Source organism: Artemia franciscana, chromosome 11 (assembly GCF_032884065.1).
Source record: "Artemia franciscana chromosome 11, ASM3288406v1, whole genome shotgun sequence".
In the NCBI taxonomy this organism is placed as follows: domain Eukaryota; kingdom Metazoa; phylum Arthropoda; class Branchiopoda; order Anostraca; family Artemiidae; genus Artemia; species Artemia franciscana.
The window spans coordinates 19,636,739-19,658,819 of record NC_088873.1 but is presented as its reverse complement, the minus strand read 5'-3'; the positions used below and the strand labels follow the sequence as shown (position 1 = coordinate 19,658,819).

At 36.9% G+C, this 22,081-nt stretch overlaps 1 protein-coding gene and 1 long non-coding RNA gene across 4 annotated transcripts in view; both read left to right on the top strand.

Moving 5' to 3' along the window:
• The window catches only part of LOC136032933 (uncharacterized), a 417,461-nt gene that overhangs the window by 23,128 nt on the left and 372,252 nt on the right, over nt 1-22,081 (top strand). The gene's annotated exons all lie outside the window — the stretch shown is intronic.
• LOC136032926 (DNA repair protein REV1-like) overlaps nt 1,500-22,081 on the top strand; it is an 82,825-nt gene continuing 62,243 nt past the window's right edge. Inside the window, exons 1-4 of one of the 3 annotated variants that reach the window (XM_065713394.1) lie at nt 1,606-1,693; nt 10,023-10,200; nt 17,971-18,091; nt 19,814-20,968. In XM_065713394.1, the coding sequence (XP_065569466.1) occupies nt 17,980-18,091; nt 19,814-20,968 (1,267 nt within the window). In that variant the 5' untranslated portion in view covers nt 1,606-1,693; nt 10,023-10,200; nt 17,971-17,979. Of the gene's footprint in view, nt 1,694-10,022; nt 10,201-17,970; nt 18,092-19,813; nt 20,969-22,081 lie in introns of all 3 variants that reach the window. The other 2 variants (XM_065713393.1, XM_065713395.1) reach the window with 2 other exon arrangements.

Below are 22,081 nucleotides of genomic sequence, written 5' to 3'. Positions count from 1 at the left end.
TTGAGAACATTGAAATACGCTTCCAGATGGCCAGGGAAATAAACAGACTTTTCGTTTAAGATTATGTGAAGACATTATTTATATAATACTATTTGTCATATGGCAGGTGGTCGAGATTTATATGGGCTCATCCCTTAATGTGTTGAGTTTGCACAAAGAGAGCTATCATAGCAGCTCTCTCTTTAATTTGGGAATGCTGATTGGAAACCTACCCGAAAAGAAAGAATATAAACAGAGGGTAGACTCACCTTCTACTGTATCCAAAAAAACAATGTGTCACCAGCCATAGCCTTGAATCTTACAGAACTATCTATTACATTCCACGGAGGCTCTGTTATTCAGAGAAAACATACCAAAGAGTTCTCTCAGTTGACCCAAGGAGTATATTTATGCAGTTCCAGTGTAATACAAGACGTATTAAGACGAATGTATTAAGGAAATTAAAACTGAAGGCAAAGAATTCCTCTAAAATTGTTCCAAACTCCATTGTAGGCCTAATGTAAGGTTTGTTGAAATCAAGTGGAATTTTTGGAATTGCACCACATTTTGATGCCACTAGTCTTTGGTGCAGTAATCTATTTAGATATGCTGATTTAAGAAAATATGTTCATCCAGTTTTCATTTTGAATCTAAAATATGTTCAAGAAATCTTGCAGAGCTCGAAAACAGAATGGGAGTATCCGCATGAAGTTTTGGAAAGGTATTTTAATTATGTCTCTTAAAGAAAATTGGGCTAGTATTCATTTCGATCACTAAATAAATTACTATGATCTTTACCAGATTTCCAGATAATGAGATTAGTAGCATATGGACCAAAGGATGTATCGTGGACATACAGTTGGAAAGCATTTTTGAGAATAACCTGGCCAAACTTAAGCTTATAAAGCAGAAAATCAAAATTATGGAAAACATGCTGAATAGTGCTAAAAAAAAAGCATCAAACCGGTCAGTTAGCACAGCTAATAATGATTCTTTACTAGAATTTGATTTTGTCTGGTCAAAGTCTAACCAGGCTAAGTTATCCAGATTGCTATGAACTCTACAAAAACCATTTCGAACTTAGAGTGTTAGAACATTAATTCTAGTGAGCCATTCAGCTAGCTTTTGAACTGTTAATTTAAATACTTTGCCTGTACTTTGGAAAATATAAATCTGTCCACATTTAAGTTTTAGCGAAGAAATTAATTTCTTAAAATAATAAAGAAAACTATTAATTTCAAGGGTCCAAAAATAGTTAAAACTAAATTTGCAAGAAAAGCATTTATTGTATTCAGAAAGAGCACAAAAAATGGCCTCTAGTGGTATGTTTACTTTATTTGCAGGTTGATAATAGGAACTGCTCAATATTTGCCCTTTTGTTTTAGCCCCACGATGTGCGAAGACGTTTTCTTCATGTAATATTCCTCCTCAAGCCATGTTTCCTTCTGGTGCCTTACGGACATATTTGAAAGTAAATTAGCAAATGAAGCTGCGTGTATACTATATCCTTTCATTGGCTGGATTTACTGCACAGTTTATCTGTAGAAACCTCAGATAACAACGCGGCTTTAATGGGATCATCTAGCTTAAACTAAGCATTTATACATTTGTTAGCGCTGAATTGCAGCAATATCAAATTTTTTGCACGTGAAAAACACACATTGTTGAAATGTCTAAGCCAAGAGGGTCAAATAACAATGGTTTTGACGAATGGGTAAACTAAACATTCTTTTTCTTAATATGATGCACTATTGATTAGCAAGATGCACAGCAATAGCTTTTTTCTGACTCCCAAAAATTGCTCGGCTAGCTTCAGCCTAGGCTACATTAGGGAATTTTTCAGAAATGCATCTAGCCTGCAGCAATTATCAGATAGAACATATTTTTGGGGGATTAGAATCTTTTCCATGAAACTTATAGAACTTTTGCACTGATGAAACCTTAGTTTAAAGGCCTTTTACTGGTTAATTCTGCTTAGGACAGAAATCAGATGGAAAAAACAAAAATTTAGATATAGCCTATAGGGGTAATCGTTTAGTTTCATCACAAGCTGTTTTGGTAAGATTCTAGTTAATTGACTTCTTTCTATCTTGGAAAGGGTTTAGGTTAGTGAGTTAGGTTAAAATGAAACTTTCAGGGATGGGTCTACAGACTAAAGTATGTCCCAGGAAGGTATTTTTAAAGTACCCACCTCCACTCCTTCTCCCTCCAGAGGGCCCTGAAATTTGTCTACATGACAGGTCTATACCTATTGAAATTTTGACAAAACAGCATTTTATCTTAATTTTCAGTTACTAGTTGCTTTTTCTCTGCCTTTAGTTCTGAAAATGCAATTCCTGTTACTTGAGTAGAATTTTGAGCCATTTCAATGTCTTTTTTTTTGAAACTTAGGAAATGTATTTGTATATCTTTAAAACCTTATAAAATGGAATTGAGCAAAGTTATGAAGCTGAAAACAATTTTGTTGTACTTCAATAAAGCAGAAGATCTATTTTGCAAGGTTTCACTTGTTGTTGTTGTTGATTCCAATGTTTTTGGAGCATGAATCAGCTCCATCACGTACATATCAATCTTGTCCAGACAATGTGTATGGAGAATTTTTAAGAAACAGTGACTACTTTCAGATTACTGAATCACTTAGAATTGTTATTTGCAGATCCTTTGTTGGTGGCAAACCATTTTTTCCACTAGTATAGCCACCTACATCAGACCACCTTAATTAATTCTAAAGCATTTACAGCCATGAATTACAATTTACATTAAATTTCATGGGAAACACATTAAACTTATATAATATATTGAATACATTAATAAACATTTGATTTGATACAACATGACCCAAGACTGCTAAAGCACATCAAATAAACTTGAAGATCTAATAAAACAACCCAGTGCAGAAACAGATACCCTACAAGCCCATTGAGGGGTGGATGAATGACCCACCACCGCACGGAAAGTAAAGGCACCAAAGAGCTTTAGAACTTTTCTTTTTAATATTTCACACTGGATATAATACTTTTTACATGACATTATAACATGGCAGACATCTGCATATACATTACATACATTGCAATTTGGGGAGTCAACCAAATTCCATTTAAAGAGAACAGAATTCACTTTAGCATGGCCAGATCTGATTCAAAATATTGTTGTGGCAATTTTCCTCTCACTGTGAATTAAGTCCAATGGAGGAGGCTTAAAATCATATAGATCCAAGATTGTATTAGTGGACTTTCTTGTGAAATCAGCTTTCTCATCAATTGTGGATTTGGCCTCATGACTCTGAATATATTCACTCAGGGACAAGTTTACATTCAACAATTCACCATTTCTGCAAGCCCATTTTGCCATTTTATCAGCTGACTCATTCCCAGGAATACCTGCATGTGCTGGGACCCATGTAAGTTGTAGATCATAACCATGTTTTAGAAGGTCATCAACTATTTTTTCAATTTGTGCAGCAGTTTCTTTGGCATCATTTTGTTTCATAGCTAAGTAATTTAACACAGATAGAGAATCAGAACAAATCAAAAAGCTACCAACTATACCGTTTGACTTAATATAAAGAAGTGCTTGATAAATAACAATCATTTCTGCAGAAAAAACAGTAAGCTTGTCAGGTAGCTTAAATCCGCAAGAAGTACCAGTTGACAGGACTACAAAAGTGCAGCCTGTACCCATTTCCGACTTAGATCCACCAGTGTATATGTGAGTAAAGTCAGTCCATTGTAGAGTCAGCCTATACCACTCTAATTTTAAAATTATTGTTCCTAAATCTTTATTTCTGTTATCTAGAGCTAAATTAATTGCATTACCTATTCCATTGAAGCGTGAGGAAAGGTCATCTATATTTGGGGTTGGAACTAGGCCAGGAAGGCCAGCATTACTCATCAGACAAGAATATTTATAGACTGTAGGGGAAAACCTTGGTCTAAACTGGAGATCTTGATTCCATGTAGCAATGCATTCTTTATAAACTATATGATTTGTTGATCCCATTTTTTTTTTAGAAAGTAACGGTCTTGAAGATATTTCTTCTCCCCCGAAGTGATATGAAGCCAAGCTCACAGTAGAGGGCTGGGATGGGGGTGGTTTTTAAGCAGCCTAGAGCTTGTTGGAGGACTTGATTAAAAGCTGAATCAAGTTTCTGGAGGTTGTGCTTAGTTGCTTCCCTATAGAACATGCTACCATAGTCCAGTTTGCTGGTGATTGTTGCTCCAATTAGTTTTGAAACACAAGAATACGGGGCTCCTCTTTTAGAGAGGCAGATTGCATTGAGAAAGTTTGCCCTACTCCTCAGGTTACCAACAAGATAGTCAATGTGGTTAGTCCATAGCAACTTTGAATCCAGTAAGACTCCTAGATAGCAAAATTTCTCTGCATGTTGGATGTCCACTCCTGCTAAAGACACAATGGGGGGTTGAACATTTGTTCGATTTTTCCTTGAGAAAAGAACACTTACTGACTTCTCTGTTGAAAATGACATGTAGTTTTCCATTGTCCAGTTTTCTAAGTAATACAGGGCTTTTTGGACTGAAGCCTTAAGGCATCCCCTATCTTGAGAGGAGGCAGCTACTGCAATGTCATCAGCATATAAGTATAGTTTACAACCCAGTATTGTATCTAAGTTTATATCGTGACAATACACTAAAAACAATAAAGGACTTAGTATCCCTCCTTGGGGGAGACCCACATTATTTGGAGTACTAAAAAAGCCAGACGAATGATTTTCTAAAGTTATTTCTATTTTCCTCTCTGTCAAGAAATTACCAATCCATTCCACGATTTGAGGGCTAATATTTAGCTTCTTTAGTTTTGCCATTAGAGTAGGGATATTCACTCTGTCAAATGCTGAAGTCATATCAAGGAAAACAGCTAGAGTTTCTTTTCCTAGGCAGAATCCCTGTTTTATTTGATATTCAAGCCTCACAAGACAGTCTATTGTACTGCTTTGGGGCAGAAAGCCTAGTTGTTCTGGCTGAACTACTTTCTCAATTTCTGGTAGAACTATCTTTTTTATCAGTCTCTCCATTAGCTTGCAGAGGCATGAAGTCAAGGCAATTGGGCGATATGATTTTGGGGATGTAGGGTCCTTTTGGGGTTTCAGGATTGGTATAATTGCAGCTTTTTTCCAAAGCAATGGGACATAACCTTCCTTGATGGACCTATTAAACAAAGTTAAGACAGAAGCCTTAAGCAGGGGGGACATGTTGGACAGCATCTCATTGTGAATCCTGTCTGGGCCCATAGCCCCTGGTTTTAATTTTTAATAATTGTATCAAGATCCTGTTCTACAAGTTCAATATCATTCTTAAGGAAGACCTGTGTAGGTTGCATAGTGGGTCGGTTTTGAGTAGAAAGTTGTGGAGGAATGTTTGCAATTAGATACTCTTTCAGAAGTTTTATTTTCTCAGGTGTTGTGGCGGCAGTGGTTCTGTTGTGTATCATGATGCCAGATATTGGGGAAGACCTTTGTCCAGTGTAGACTTTCCAGTTCCTCCACAACTCTTTGATTGATGTAGTCTTTGTAAATTTTGTCTCAATTAGAGTCTTCCATCCATTCTTGATTTCTTGGGGAACAATTTTCCTAAAGATGGCTTGTTTTGCATTCAATTCAATTTTGTTTGTAACTGTAGGATTTCTTCTAAACTTGTTTCTTGCCGTGTTTCGTTCCTTATAAGCTTTTTGGCATGCAGCATTCCACCCTGGTGTGGAGTTTCTAGATTTTCTTTTAAGTTTTACATACCCAAATACCCTTTCACTAGCATTCACCATAACTTGAGTTAACTTCTCATTAAGCTCCTCAACAGAGGTAGGTAGTTCAACACCCATCAGATCCGAGTCTACCTCTCTCTGCCATTCAGGCCAGGACTCCTTGCAGAACTTCCAACTCACAGACTTCATTAACTGAAGTCTATAAGCAGAAAAATTAAGCATTGACATTATTGGGAAATGATCAGAGTCAAAGGGTGACGGTATAACAACCTCAAAGTCAACTGAAAGGTCTAAAGAAGCAATTGTTAAATCTATAGTAGAAGTCTTCCCATTTAAGGGGTTTAGCCTAGTACCTAGATCTATTGGAGTGATAAGACAAACCATATTTTGAGGATCAGTAATAAAATCTGCCAGTAAATTAGAATTATGATTTGGAGATGATGTTGAGTCCCACATTGGGTTATGAAGGTTGAAGTCACCAGCAATTATTTTCCTCTCTTTACATTTCTGAAAAGCATCTTTGAACTGCTTAAAATCAAAGTCAGTTGCAGTCCTGTTATAATAGTTGATAACGGATATCCAGTTGTCCGTTCCATCTTCTTTGATAGATATAATCCCAATTTCATTTTTTCCTGAGATAAAATCATCTACTATTTTAAACGGGATATTATCCTTAACTAAAGTCATAAGTCCTCCCCCTGGTCCTGTCTTCCTATCCCATCTAGCCATGCTATAGCCTTTAAAATTTGGGGAAGTTTTCTGTTCATTCAATAAAGTTTCCTGAATCAGTACAATATCTGGCTTACTCCTCACTAGAAGGTTTTTCAATTCTACTACCTTTGATTTTCCCATTCCCCTGATGTTTAGTTGGATTACCCTTGTAGTCATTCTTGGATTTTTTGTTTATGAACACGCTTATTTATTGTCTTTTTCCCTGGAGAGGACAAAATTTTCTTTGGAACAAAGTTATCTTCATCCATACCATCCTCTGTGTCTGTTTCATTTCCAGAAACAAAGGATTCAGATTTCTTCAGTGAAGACAGGATCTTCTGTACCTCTGACTTCGAGCTTTTGCTTAACTTTACACTGGAAGCAATCAGTGAGCACAATGATGACACTACTGTGGTTAGTTGGTCTATTTTTTCTCTCAGTAAGACAACTTCCTTGTTAATTGGTTCCTGTATTTTTGCTTCTGGTGGGATTGAAGGGTGAACAAGGACTGGAAAATTTTCAAAGTTTAAAGCTGGTGGTGGTGTGTGCAGAGTCTTCCCTTTGGTGTCAGTAAAAGCTTGAACTGCATCTTTGAATGATATACCTTTTGTAACTGACGTTTTCAGTATTGCAGCTCTAAACTTGTAATCCTGGCACTCTTTACTGAGGGCAGTGTGCTGTCCATTACAGTTTGCACATCTTACTTTTTGTTCATTTCTGTTTTTGTTTATCTCAGGGCAAGCTATCATGGGGTGATTATCTCCACAAATACCACAAGTATCTTTACCCTAACAGTTTAGAGAGTTATGGCCAAATTTCTGGCACTTGAAACATCTCAAAGGTTTTGGTATGAACTGTTTCACCACAGTGAGGGCACTCCATATAGGAATTATTGTAGGAAAATCTATTTCTTGAGAGAAGTCAACATGTATAGTGTAGCTAGTGTATGGTTTACTATCTCTAGATGTGGGATGAGGGTTTAGTACAGTTGCCTTTGTAACCTGTTCTACTTGCTGAATCTCCTTACAGAGTTCTTCAGGAGTAGCTAAATCCCTGGGAACGTATAGTACTCCTTTTCTGCTTGAGTATAGCATATTTGCTGGCTTCATTTCAAATTTGATCAATATATTATTCAATGTGAGATCCCTTATGCCTAAGATCTTATTAGCTATGTCTAGATTTTTTGGAACAACTTCGAGAGAGCCTCCAGGACCTAATCGTGGGAGTATTTTCCCATAGTCATTTCCTAGAGCTACATCCAATCTACGCCCTAGATATCCAGCAGAAGTCTTTGATAGAGGGACTAGCTTACCCTTGTCATTTGTGTCAGTAGTTTTTGTCATATCATGACCTTTAGCCAACAAATTTGGTACAGTGGGTTCACCTCTAACTCCCCCACAACCTCCTCCCTTCCCAGGACTACCAGGAACCATTACGTCTTTCACGTGACAAGCTTACTTTGCAGAGAAAAAAAAAAAAAAAAAAAAAAAAAAAAAAAAAAGTGAATGCACAAATACGATTAAACAGACCCCAGTAAAGTAAAAAGAGAGGCAAAAATACAAGCAGATAAGGGCACTATATACAGCACATACATACAAGTAAGCAATATTTCTTAAAGCACAAGATCTCAAGGAGATAAAAGAGCCTAAAAGGTGGTCTGAATATCAACCATACAGTCCCTTCACTGTTTTGCATTTACCAAAATTCAATAAACACTTTTTTCTCCTTCACATTAATTTGTCATTGTTTGTTTTTTCAACCAATCAAAATCTTCAGGTATTACTGTTTTCTACAACTTGAATTATTGCCAAGCTGCGTTTTAACAGCACTTAAATTGTTTATTTTGAACTTGTATCATTAATCCCAAGTTGAATAATTGCAGTTTAACCACAAAATGTTTTATTCAACCATGTTCTTACAGGCTACCAATTCCAATAGACTAGAGAAGAAAACGCCTATTTGAGATTCCTTCAAAAGATCTTCCACTAGTAGCATTTAAGGTACTTTTGCTCTCAAAAGTGAGGGATACTTCCCTACACATTGATTATTTACAAAAAACTCCTGCTATTTCATTTGGCAAAAATTAATTCTCAGCTTCAGAGATATTTTCTCAAGGTTTCACTTTTATAACACATGTATTTTTAAAGGTCAGGGCCCTCTAGAGGGAGAAGGAGTAGAGGTAGTTGCTTCAAAATACCTTTCCAGGATATACTTTAGTCCATAGATTCATCTCTGAAAGTTTTATTTTCCTAACCTAAACCCTATCTGAGATAGCAAGAAGTCAATTAACTAGAATTTTACCACTGTTTAAACTGGAAACTATTCTGTGAAGTAGCATAGTTTCCATACTATAGCACTTAGAAATGCTAATTCTAGAAGTACATCCATTTCTGGTTGCCCCTCCTCCCCCATGGGGCCACAAAAGCCACAATTCAATAAAAAGTCCTTTTCCCAATTATACTCTTTGAGACTCCAATATTAAATAAGTATAGAATACAGACCTCACCCTGCTACCTGTAGAGCTCATGGACTAATATGCTTTGCTCTATAGGTAATGATATTTGTAAGCAGAGTTGGATATTGCTCTGTCTACCAAACTCAAAAGTGACAGTGAGCCATCTTGGATATTCACATTAATGGATGTGTGAGTTTTTAATTATCTTTCAACTTCTTTCTGTACAGAAATTATATATTTAAAATATGAAATTATATTTAAAATATAATTTCATTCATATTGTACAACCCCAAATTTTCCCTCAGCTTCAAAACCCTGCCCACTTTACACATTTTTAGTTTGCCTATGGAGAAGGGGGGTCAACCAGAAATGGATATGCTTCTAGAATTAGCATTTCTAAGTGCTATAGTATGGAAACTGTGCTGCTTTGAAGCATAGTTTCCAGTCTAGACAGCTTGTGATGAAACTAAATAATTACAAATATAGGCTTCAAGATTCCATAGCTGAGGTAAAGACAAAGTAACCATGCACTTAAACCAACATGTTAGGCAGTCATGTTTACTTTCATTGTTATCTAAACTTGTAAATCTAGTTTAAAATAACATACAATATCTAACAGATTCAAAGTTGTCTTACTGTCAGATATAGAACTGATTTATCAGTCTAATGCCATTCAGTCCAGAATGGCAATATTAAAAATTTAGTTTTAGTTTTATTGAATTTGACTGGTTTTTTTTTTATCAATGCCTGTTGACTATATGACTTAGAAAGAATTCATTTATATTTACTTAGTGTGTTTTTAACCCCGTTTCCTAACCTGTTTCTTGTATCAAAAATAAGGGGTTAGGTTTGAATCTACAGTCCATTCTTGAGCTTTAAATTAGATATGTGAGTGAAACAATTGTTATATTTGGAAAGAGCACAAAAATGATATCAAATAATGTGTTCATCTTGTTGCTACCTTAGTTATAGAATCTCTCACATATCTACCAACAAAACTACACATAGTTTAATTCCACATTCAATTCTCTTTCAAAGTAAAATGATCACTGCTGCTGTAATTGCATCCTCTTCTAATAGAGCTATTTATAGCATTTGGCTATAGGCTATACAAAGGTCCTTCAATTAAACAAGGTATTTAAAAATTTTACTGTTCTTCAAGGCTTTATTTCTCATCACAAATCAAGTATTAGTTGCCCAACCCCCTATTCCAGGGGTAGGAGAGGCAATTGCCTGTGCTCTCCCATTGGCACCCCTTCAGAAAACCTACCAGAGTCTGCTTGAAACTTGCCTGCACCAAATTGACATACAATCTAAACTATTGGTCAGTAACTTCTAAGGTAATTTTTCAATTTTAAAGCCTTTCTTCAAAGCTTTCTTCTGGTATTAATGGGAATACATGTATGTATATCAAGTTTCAGTGTTCAGTGTAGAATCTTTAAAGCCTTATGGATAAAGAAATAGCGGATATATGAGGCAGAAAACTCTACTAATGCCACTTTTGGGCTGTAGATCCATCACCGAAGGTTTTGTTCACCTGATATAAAACTATTTCAGGTTTCAGTGTCCAGGAGGGGTAAAGGTGGATGCTTGAACACATTTTCCTATGTATAATTTGGGCTGTAGATTCATTCCCAATTTGTTTTACTCACCTAGCTCAGATCAAAAGATAGCAGCTGAGAAAGTTGGGTTGGAAAGTTGCTAGGGCTGAGAAAGTTGCTTCAAGTACATTTACCCATTTGATCCCTCCAGGGTCATGAACTTTCATGAAATCATAAAATAATTGCAGTAAATGAATATTTTCTGCAGATATAGATTTAAAGCTCTTAATACTGCAAAATGGGGTTCTAGCTTGAAATAAAATTCAAATTAGGCTTAAAATCCAGCTCACATGCTAGGACACACTTAGCAGAGAACACAGTTGAAAAGAAGCAAACCCTAACCTAAGCTTAAAAAAAAACCCCTCAAAGTCAAGACAGTTACTTCTCTTTACAGTTGTATCTTGAGTTTTTTGAAAGTTTATTTTTTTTCTAGAGAAGTTTCATGTTTTTGGTAAAAGTTAACTTTTCAAGTAGTAAGTATTATGTTTTACAATATTTGGTACCTATTGTGTTAACTTGCCAAAAATAATGCTTAGAAACAATACTACAATTTAAGGTAGGAAAAGAGGGATGGTAAATTTTCACTTAATGGGGCATCAGTATTTCTAGAGCTGTAAGTTTTCTGAAGTCTCCTTATTTTGCATTCCATTATGTATGTATCCACTATTTTTTTTTATGGCACTTGGTATTAACCAAGTGACATATAGCAGTCGCCAATTCTGTCGGTCTGTCTGTCGGTCTGTCTGTCGGTCTGTCTGTCGGTCTGTCGGTCCCGGTTTTGCTACTTTAGGCACTTCCAGGTAAGCTAGGACGATGAAATTTGGCAAGCGTATCAGGGACCGGACCAGATTAAATTAGAAATAGTCGTTTTCCCGATTTGACCATCTGGGGGGGAGTGGGGGCCCGGTTAATTCGCAAAAAATAGAAAAAATGAAGTATTTTTAACTTATCAGCGGGTGATTGGATCTTAATGAAATTTGATGTTTGGAATGATATTGTGTCTTAGAGCTCTTATTTTTAATCCCGACCGGATCTGATGACATTGGGGGGAGTTGGAGGGGAAAACCTAAAGTCCCGGTTTTGCTACTTTAGGCACTTCCAGGTAAGCTAGGACGATGAAATTTGGCAAGCGTATCAGGGACCGGACCAGATTAAATTAGAAATAGTCGTTTTCCCGATTTGACCATCTGGGGGGGGAGAAGGGGCCGGTTAATTCGGAAAAATAGAAAAAATGAAGTATTTTTAACTTATGAGCGGGTGATTGGATCTTAATGAAATTTGATGTTTGGAATGATATTGTGTCTCAGAGCTCTTATTTTAAATCCCGACTGGGTCTGATGACATTGGGGGGAGTTGGAGGGGGGAAACCTAAAATCTTGGAAAACACTTAGAGTAGAGGGATCGGGATGAAACTTGATGGGAAAAATAAGCGCAAGTCCCAGATACATGATTGACATAATCGGAACTTATTTGCTCTCTTTGGGGTAGTTGGGAGGGGGGGAGTAAGTCTTAAAAATTAGAAAAATGAGGTATTTTCAACTTACGAACGGGTGATCGGATCTCAATGAAATTTGATGTTTAGAAGGATATCGTGTCTTAGAGCTCTTATTTTAAATCCCGACCGGATCTGGTGATGGGGGCGGGGAGTTGGGAGGGGGAAACCTAAAACTTGGAAAACACTTAGAGTGGAGGGATCGGGATGAAACATGGTGGGAAAAATAAACACAAGTCCTAGATAGATGATTGACATAAACGGAACGGATCCGCTCTCTTTTGGGTCGTCTGGATTGGATCTCCATGAAATTTGATTTTTAGAAGGATATCGTGGCTCAAAGCTCTTATTTTAAATCCTGACCGGATCTGGTGACATTGGGGGAAGTTTGGGGTGGGGAGACCTAAAATGATGGGAAACCCTTAGATTGGAAGGATTGGGATGAAACTTGGTTGGAAAAATAAGCAAAAGTCTTGCATACGTAATTTACATAATTGGAACGGATCCGCTCAATTGCGGGGGGGGGGGGTAATTCTGAAAAATAAGAAAAATAACGTATTTTTAACTTACGAAGGAGTGATCGGATCTTCATGAAACTTCATATTTAGAAGGACCTCGTAACTCTGATATCTTATTTTAAATCTCAACCGGATCAAACGTAATTGGGGGGGGGGCAGTTGGGGGGACCGGAAATCTTAGAAAATACTTAAAGCGGTGAGATCAGGATGAAACTGGATGGGAAGAATAGAAACCTGTCTAAGATACGTGACTGACATAACTGGACCGGATCTGCTCTCTTTGGTGGAATTGGGAGGGGGGAGGTAATTTTGAAAATTGAGGTATTTGTAACTTACGAAAGGGTGACCAGATCTTAATGAAATTTGATATTTAGAAGGATCTTGTGCTATAAAGTTTAACTTTAGGTTCTGACCTTCTCACAAGTGCCAAATGAGCTCTTGGCTCTTCCGACCTCGTCCAAATGAGCTCTTGGCTCTTCCGACCTCGTACCATATGAGCTCTCGGCTCTTCCGACCTCGTCACAAGTGCCATATGAGCTCTTAGCTCTTGTTTCAATAATTTTTTTTCTAATGCTGAGCAATAGGCCTGGGAAATTAGTGAAACTTGACATTCTTATTGTTTTCAATGCTAGTAATCGTCAGCAGACAATGATCTTTTTTCAGTAATAAAAGAAACTCTGCCCTAGCAAAGTGATGTTTTGGGTTGTTTTATGCAACAAAACATCAATTTTTGCCAAAAAAGGGGAAAATGCCAGGAAGCTAGCCAATCAATTCTTCATGATCTAAAACACCGGAGGTTTTGAAACCCCCCTCCCCTATTTAGAAAAAATCAGCTCTATAATATGTAAATCAAGTCTTACAGCATGAAGTTAGTGCTGCAATGAGTTAATATGTAAATCATACACTTTATGAGTCTTTACTCATAAAGTGTCACCTGATAAAGACATAAATGCTGTAGTGATTGCCTCAATTGCCATCTGCTTTAAAAAACCCAGCTAGTTTGGAAACCCTTGAGCGAAGGAGGGTTTCGCTGTGCCTTCGTTTCCTCCAACAGCAAGTATTTTCCCCAAACGTCACTCCTCATCCAGCTTACAACCACCTTGAGCTGCTTCTGAGCCCATCCCTATTTTGTCCCCCATTCATTGCATTACTTCCAGATATGAAAAAACTTTTGTCCCCTTCATCACAAAAAAATGAATAAAATATCCCACTAGTTTCTCCCTTTTGTTTCTCTTTTTTTTATTGGCTGATGGTGCTGCCCAGGTTGTTGCTATTATTTGCTTGTTCCCCCCTCTGTTTTTGTAGTTTCGCTTTTAATTTTTTTATATTTAATATCATGTTCTCTTTTTTACGTCTATTCACTTACACTACTATAGATGTAGTGTAAGATATTTGTAATAAGATATAATAAGATATTTTTTTGTATTTAAGATTATGTTCTCTTTTTTACGTCTATTCACTTTTTTACGACTATAGAGGTGTTGCTGAAGCTGTGTTCCATAGTGAGATACTTTCTATGAGCCATGAACTGAATTTAGCGTACTTGTCTTCCCAGTTTGGCTGATATGTGTTCTTGGACATCTTGTCGAACACCATACATATTGCTTGCATAATCATAACTTTAAAACATGAGCACCTCTCTGCTTACGCTTTCTTTTTCTAAGACTTCTAGAATTTTTTCGGGGCAATGCACGACCAATTTGATTCTTTTGGTTGCTTATGTGGCAAACAGGTTGCAAAAAACCTGCTCGGCAGGAAAAATCCATTTAGGCTTGTTATTTTCGTGGAAAATGGCATTGATCTGTTTGCGATAGTCTTTGTCAAACATATTCATGCACCCCAACACTTTATTTTTCCTCGATTCTTTCTTAAATATGACATATCTTATTCCTTTCATTAATCTATTCCTTTGTACTTGAGGTCGATCATCCAACTCCCGTAATTCGCCAAGTTTGAAACTGACATGTGGGTTTCTTAGATGGGCGTCGCTCCCTATGCCACCCACAACTCATAATCTACTAACCATCTAACCTAATATAAAACATGACTCTGACCCTGCCGCCTTGCAAGTAACTGGTACTAGTTGCTACTGAATGAGTAACTGGTACTAGTTGCTACTGAAATTTTTTTCATGTTCTTTATTTAACTGAATGGAAAATTTTTGTGTTGTTTGTAATATCACTGAACGAGTTGGAACAACTGCACATTTACCGACCGAGGTCGAAATTACGGTACACGTCTTAACCGAGTTAATTTTTTTTTTACTGTCCGTAAAGTCATGATAAGAGTCAGTACAACCGCTGCATTTACCGACCTAGATCGAGTTTTTGGTAGATGGCATGCCAGTATTTTCATGTTCTTTGTTTAACTGAATGAAAAATTTTGGCACCGTCCGTAAAGTCACGACATGAGTCGGTAAAATTGCTACATTTCCCGACCTAGATTGAGCTTTCATTAGATGTCATGTCGATATTTCTATGTTCTTTATTTAACTGAATGGAAAATTGTGTCACTGCACGAGTTGATAGAACCGCTTAATTTATCGACCAAGATTGAGATTTCGGTATATGTCGTGTCTTTATTTTCATGCGCTTTATTTAACCGAATGGAAAATTGTGGCACAATCTGTAAAATCACGGCATGAATTGGTAAAACTGCTTCGTTTACCGATCAAGATCGAGATTTCGATAGATGACATATCATCATTTTCGGGTCTTTATGCCATGATTTTACCGACTCATTTTTTTTTTTTACCGGGTGGCTACTCTTATCACCTGTCTTATAAAGGAGTTTATTTAGAGTTTTACTAAAATTGGTAGGCATTTCTCCTGTTAAAGAAGATCATTTTCATAAACTTCAGTAGCTTATCTTTAATCTCATTATCACCATATCAAAAAAAACTCTTTTACCACACTATCAGCACCTAGGGCCTTAATTTTTTAGTCATTTAGTACCGTCACTAACTCTTCCTCACAAAATAAATCCTCTTTCACGTCTAAAGTGTCACGTAGTTTTTCATTCTTCCTGTAATTGTGTTAGGGTTTACGACCTCCCTTTAACTCTTTCCTTATGACTAGCTGTGGCCCCATTCCTGTCTTTAGTTGGACAAGTCCATATTGAATATTTCCCCTCAATTTATTAACATGCCAGTATAATATTTTACTTGACGCCGTCTGGCTGTAACAGCAAAATACGAAATAGTATCTAAAAATTACCAATCTGTTTTTTGTTAGCTATTTTCTAAAGTTTGTGTTACAGAAAATACTATCCATACGTGATAAAATACAGATTGTTCTTGTACCCCTTTTCGTGCTCTGAGCTAATGGCTGCGTAAACTTGGGTCTTCCCTAGAAACTTGTTTAGGGTGGAACATGGTAGTTTTTATGGCACTTGCTATTTACCAAGTGACATATAGCGATCGCAAATTCTGTCGATCTGTCGGTCTGTCTGTCTCTCTGTCCTGGTTTTGCTAGTTTAGGCACTTCCAGATAAGCTAGGACGATGAAATTTGGCAGGCATATCAGGGACAGACCAGATTAAATTAGAAATAGTCGTTTCCCCGATTCGATCATCTTGGGGGGAGTAGGGGGACGGTTAATTTGGAAAAAATAGAAAAATGAGGTATTTTTTAACTTGAGAACGGGTAATCGGATTTTAATGAAATTTGACCTTTTAGAAGGATATCGTGTTTCAGAGTTTCTACTTTAAATCCCGACCGAATCCGGTGACATTGGGGGGAGTTGCAGGGGGAACCTAAAATCTTGGAAAACGCGTAGAGTGGAGGGATCGGGATGAAACTTGGTGAGAAATATAAGCACAAACCCTAGATACGTGATTGACATAACCGGAACGGATCCGCTCTCTTTGGGGGAGCTGAGGGGGGAGGGGGGAGGTATTTTTAACTTACGAAGGAGTGATTGGATCTTAATGAAATTTCATATTTAAAAGGACGTCGTAACTCAGATGTCTTATTTTAAATCCCGACTGGATCCAGTGTCATTGGGGGGATTTAAGGCTTAGAGTGGGAAGATCAGGATAAAACTTGGTGGGAAGAATAAGCAAAAGTCCAAGATACGTGACTGACAAAACCGGACCGGATTCGCTCTCTTTGGGGGAGTTAGGGGGGGGGGAAGGAATTCGGAAAAATTAGAAGAAATGAGATATTTGTAACTTACGAACGGGTTATCAGATCTTAATGTAATTTAATACTTAGAAGGATCTTGTGCTTCAGAGCTCTCATTTTAAATCCCGACCAGATCCAGTGACATTGGGGCGAGTTTGAGGGGAAAACGTGAAAATTGAGGTATCTTTATCTTACGAATGGGTAATCGGATCTTAATGAAACTTGATATATAGAAGGATCTTATGTCTCAGATGCTCCATTTTCAATTCGAATCGGATCTGGGGACCTGGGGGGTTGGAGGGGGAAACAGAAATCTTGGAAAACGCTTAGAGTGGAGAGATCGGGATGAAACTTGCTGGGAAGAATAAGCACAAGTTCTAGATACGTGATTGACATAATTGGAACGGATCCGCTCTCTTTGGGGGAGTTGGGGGGGTTTCCAGTGCTTTGGCGAGCTCGCTGCTTCTGGTGCTAGGACGATGGAACTTGGTAGGCGTGTCAGGCACCTGCACAAATTGACTTGGTAAAGTCGTTTTCCCCGATTTAACCATCTGGGGGGCTGAAGGGAGAGTAAAAATTAGAAAAAAGAGATATTTTCAACTTACGAGTGGGTGATTGGATCTTAATGAATTTTGATATTTAGAAGAACCTGGTGTCTTAGAGCTCTTATTTTAAATCCCAACCGGCATTAAGCCTCTAATTTTCCTTTTAAATCAGTCCATTGATTCTTAGAATTTCGCTAGAGCTCATACCATATGAGCTCTTGGCTCTTCCGACCTCGTCACAAGTGACATATGAGCTCTTAGCTCTTGTTGAAAGGAGGTAAGCGTGAAGATATACAACCTAAACTTGTATGAGGGGTGTAGACTGGGCCCTCAAGACTCAAGAATGGGCACAAGAAATGATTCTATACGCCATCTCGTCCTGACAGCCTTTCTTTTAATTACAGCTCTTTTATTGCAATTTAATATCCCAACCTCTTTCAAAGGGGTACATTGTCTTGAGATACATGACAGGAGGACCGAGGCACCTATCGCTAGTCCTACCGTTTAGAGAATATGAAGATCCTGTGGTAAAAATCGGTTAAATTTGTTTCTCCTTTAAAATAAAGTAAAAAGTTGAAGTTTGATTTTGTTTTCCTTCCATGTACAAGTTGGAACTTGGGACACTAATCTGCCAAGTGTAACAGAAAAAAGACTGGAATTGTAAAACAAGTAAACACTTTTTTTTACTAATAATCAGGATGTCAAACAAACCACTCGAGAATTGTTTAAATCTATCATTGCTCAAGAAGTCTTAGACTCCAGAAAATTCTGAGACCTTTTCATTTACATAAATAGTAATAAACTACGGAATCTGATGGTACTTGTTTTTAGGGTGGCTATATGGCGGCCAAAAAAGCAAAGCTTGAAAAGCAGTTTGAAATAGAGGCAGATGCAGTTCAAGCGAAGGAAGGAATTTTTAGTGGCATTTCAATATTCGTAAATGGCTTCACTGGTGATTTTTATTTTCCTTTTAAAGTCAAAGAAAATTTAGTGCTATTACTCCTAATCTTGTCTTGTTGTGTTAGTAGCTTATCTACTGTTGTTGATAGTTTAAGTTAGAGTTTTATATTCTTTTAGGTTTTTACAAAACCTAGGTTTACTTTAAGCTGAGTTTATGAATTTTTTATGCTTTTACGTGTTTTTATTGATGCTTTATAAGTAAAATTTGTTCTTTTTTTTGCAATAAATAAGTTATATACAGCAAGCCACAGCCTCGACTTAGCCCAGTTGTTATTTTATTTTATTTTCTTTTTCTTAAGTTTGTCACTAGAATGAAGGAAACTGACATAAAGTTAAATTTTAGAACCAATAGAAAATATTCCATATTTGAAACTGCAAAAGCTCTGTAAAATGTGATACCGAAGATCGTAATTAATTTTACTAATGGAAACACTAATAAACTATAAGTTAAAGAATTTAGAACAAATTAAAACAAAGTTATATTTCTATGTCTTCGCTCTGATTACATTAGATTGTGTCTTCTTGTTTGCATTATCATGGAGACGCTTTCGCATAATCTCATCCCCAGAATCGAAGTTCGGGGCATACGATGGGTTGCTGCAGACGACATCAAATTCAGGGTTCTGGATCATTCCTACTACGCCACTTCAAGACAAATTTCTAAGTTGCTACTACATATTGCGTCAAACTCTAGATTATCTCTTCATAACAGGGTTGGATTCTAGACCAGTGTAGACCATACTTCCAATGCGAAAAGCTGCCAAATAAGGTATAATTATAAAAAGTAAAAACAAACTAAAGCTTGGCACAGTACAAAACTAATAAATAAACTATTCCTATTCCCACTATAGCCTATGGTCTTTTCAGCGTTAACTACCAGAGAGTCGGATCCTCTAACGCTGTATAGATGACATATCCCAAACTTAGTGAAAATGAGTTTTGTTTTGTATACTTTTGTTGGAAGTGTAAGCCTATATAAGGCGGTGATCCAGTTCAAAATCAGAGCATTGCAAATTGAGTAATTTACCCAGAATGTATTCGTTTTATATACAACATAAGTCCTAATTATTGCATATTTATGTCTTGTTTCTACGTAAATTCATCCACTACGGAAAGGGATTGTGCCCTCGTACAACTTTTTTTTGTAATGCATATTTTTGGAACTGCTAACCGACTGATGATAAACCGAGTAATATTATGGTATCCTACCCCTATAGATGAGGCATACTTTATTCTGTTTTCAAAATTTTGATCTATTTCAGAAAACTGTTTTTCTGTCTTGATGTCTGAAGCTTTCATTGCTCAAAGAAGCAATTTTCTTCCTCTGGATAAAACTGGGTAGTTTGCCAATCCCTGAATATATCTCTTTAGGGTAAGCAATCCATATAAGACTAAATATCAATTCTGAAATCCTGTGTATTAGTTTAAGGATTATAACTATTCCTTATATTGTGGAATAGTTTTGTCTTCGAAGAATTCTTATCTGATGTCTGGGGTAATCGCAATACCGCTATTAAGTATCTGATTGCCAAGACTAGCGGAATATCACTAAATAAAAGACAACATTGCCAGTTTTGCTATTAATAAGGAGGGAGTTTTAATCCTCCCTGGTGTTTGAGTTATCAAGGTTCTACTGCTATATTATAAGTCTTATTTAGGCTAAACTATTTTTTTTTTAATTGAGGCATAAATTTAATTCGTCTTTTTTTTTAAGATCCTTCTGCTGAAGAACTGAAACAAATAATGGCTGCTAACTCTGGAACCTACCACCACTATCATAAACCTGGGAAGACTTCTTACATTATAGCATCCAACTTGCCAGACACAAAAATCAAACAGTTGAAAACATCTGAAGTATATGTTAAACCTCAATGGATAACAGAAAGTTTAAGAGCAGGAAAGTTGCTTTCTTATAAGGATTTTTTACTCGTGCCAACAACACATGGTCAAAAGAAGTTAAATTTTACAGCAGTAAATTCTGTAAGGAATGCAAACTTAGATAGTGAATGTGAGAATTTTCAAATTGATTTATCATTGCCAAAAATAACTCAAGGTCGTAATGACTCCGAAGAGAGTTGGACTTGGACTAGTCAAGCTAGTTTTAATGATAGTGGCGTTGACAGTGAAAAACAGAGAGAAGGAAAAGGTCAATCAGTTACAGATAGAACTATTGACGATTTCAAGGAAGTTTTGTCAACTGCAAAAGTAGACACGGAAGTTGTTGAAGATCTTCGTCCGTCAAGTACCGAGTCAAATGCTGAGGATGTAGCTTTAGTCAGTGAAGCTGCTTTCTCTCGTAGTCATTCTCCTGTAGGGCATCAAAGACATCTAAGAGCTGGGGAAGAACATTTCCTGTCCGAGTTTTATAATCGCTCCCGTCTTCATCATATTTCAACCCTTAGCTCTATGTTCAAAGACTATGTTTCTGAGCTTAGAAAAAAATCGAATGGTGAGTTTCCTGGGTTAAATGAATTGCTAAATAATGAAAATGCTGAAACAAGCTCAGTTGATTTGAGCTCAGAAAAGGTTCTAATGCACATAGATATGGACTGCTTCTTTGTGTCTGTTGGTTTGAGGAATTATCCAGAACTAGTTGGTCTTCCTGTTGCTGTAACGCATGCTAAATCTGATTCAAAGTCAAAGAAAAATGAAGATCGTAATCGCGAACTTGAGTTTCGATATTACAAAGAAAGAGTAACAGAGAAAATGAAGGATGGCTCAGTCACTCGATATAAATTTTCTAATGAAGAAGACGACACGAAATTTTTTGGGAGGATCTCTGAAATTGACGAAACTGATAGTATGGCCGAGTTAGCGTCATGTAGCTACGAGGCAAGGGCCAAGGGTATTAAGAATGGAATGTTTCTAGGTATTATTTTCTCCTTTTTTTTTAACGATGAAGCTTCCAGTTTAAACTATGATTAAAACGGTATCTTTATTGAGGGAAGAGGGGATGTATCCACTACCAAGATTGTTTTGAAGAACGCTCGTTGAAATTTGGAAATTTTATAAAAAAAACCTTTTTAATGTTTTCCGACAACCTTGGGAAAATCCTGTGGTAAGGCCCTCATATTATTCGAAATTGTGTCAATCTATGATGAAAATAATATGAAAAAAACTTCGTTTTCTTAAAGAGTTAAAGAGGCTGCGTCCCAAAGTCGAACCATAAAACGTACAGGAATTAGAAGAGGCAGTTGGGGGGCTGCCGCCCCCCCCAAACCCCCAGCTTTTAAAGACTCTTTTGTACAGGTTTTTTTTTTGGGGGGGGGGGACTTCATTGTTACTAATTACTAGTTTCGGCGCAATGGTTCTCCTGTCCTCTTGTGTTTAACATTTTTCGAAGTTATTCCATTATTCATTCATTTCAATTTTTTGTTAATTAAAAGAGGGCCTTTCCGAAGCCAAGAGCTGGGGGTTAGCAAAAAAACAAAAAACCTGTACAAAAGAGTCTTTAAAAGCTGGGGGTTTGGGGGGGCGGCAGCCCCCCAACTGCCTCTTCTAATTCCTGTACGTTTTAAGGTTCGACTTTGGGACGCAGCCTCTTTAACTCTTTAAGAAAACGAAGTTTTTTTCATATTATTTCTGTACGTTTTTCTATTATCCATGGTGGATGTAATTTAATAATTCCTGTACTCCTCGTACAGGAATTAGGAGAGGAAACCCCCCCCCCGCTTTTAAATCATTGTATAAAATAGAAAAAAAATAGATAGAATGACCGAAATGTTTCTTTTGCTCATAAGAAGCTAATATTCTGTTATCTCTCAAATGATAAGCTGTCCAGGTGTTATCAAAATTTTTTTGATGTTGTAAAAAAAAACCGCCCGTACAGACTTGAACCCTTGACCCGAGGATTAAAAGTGTCACGCTCTACCAAGTGAGCTAATAACTTGCATGTGTGTAAATATAACTTCTCAATAAATTTTAAAAATTTCAAATTAACATGGGCTCTTATGGAGAGAAATCCGTTAATTAATAGCTAATG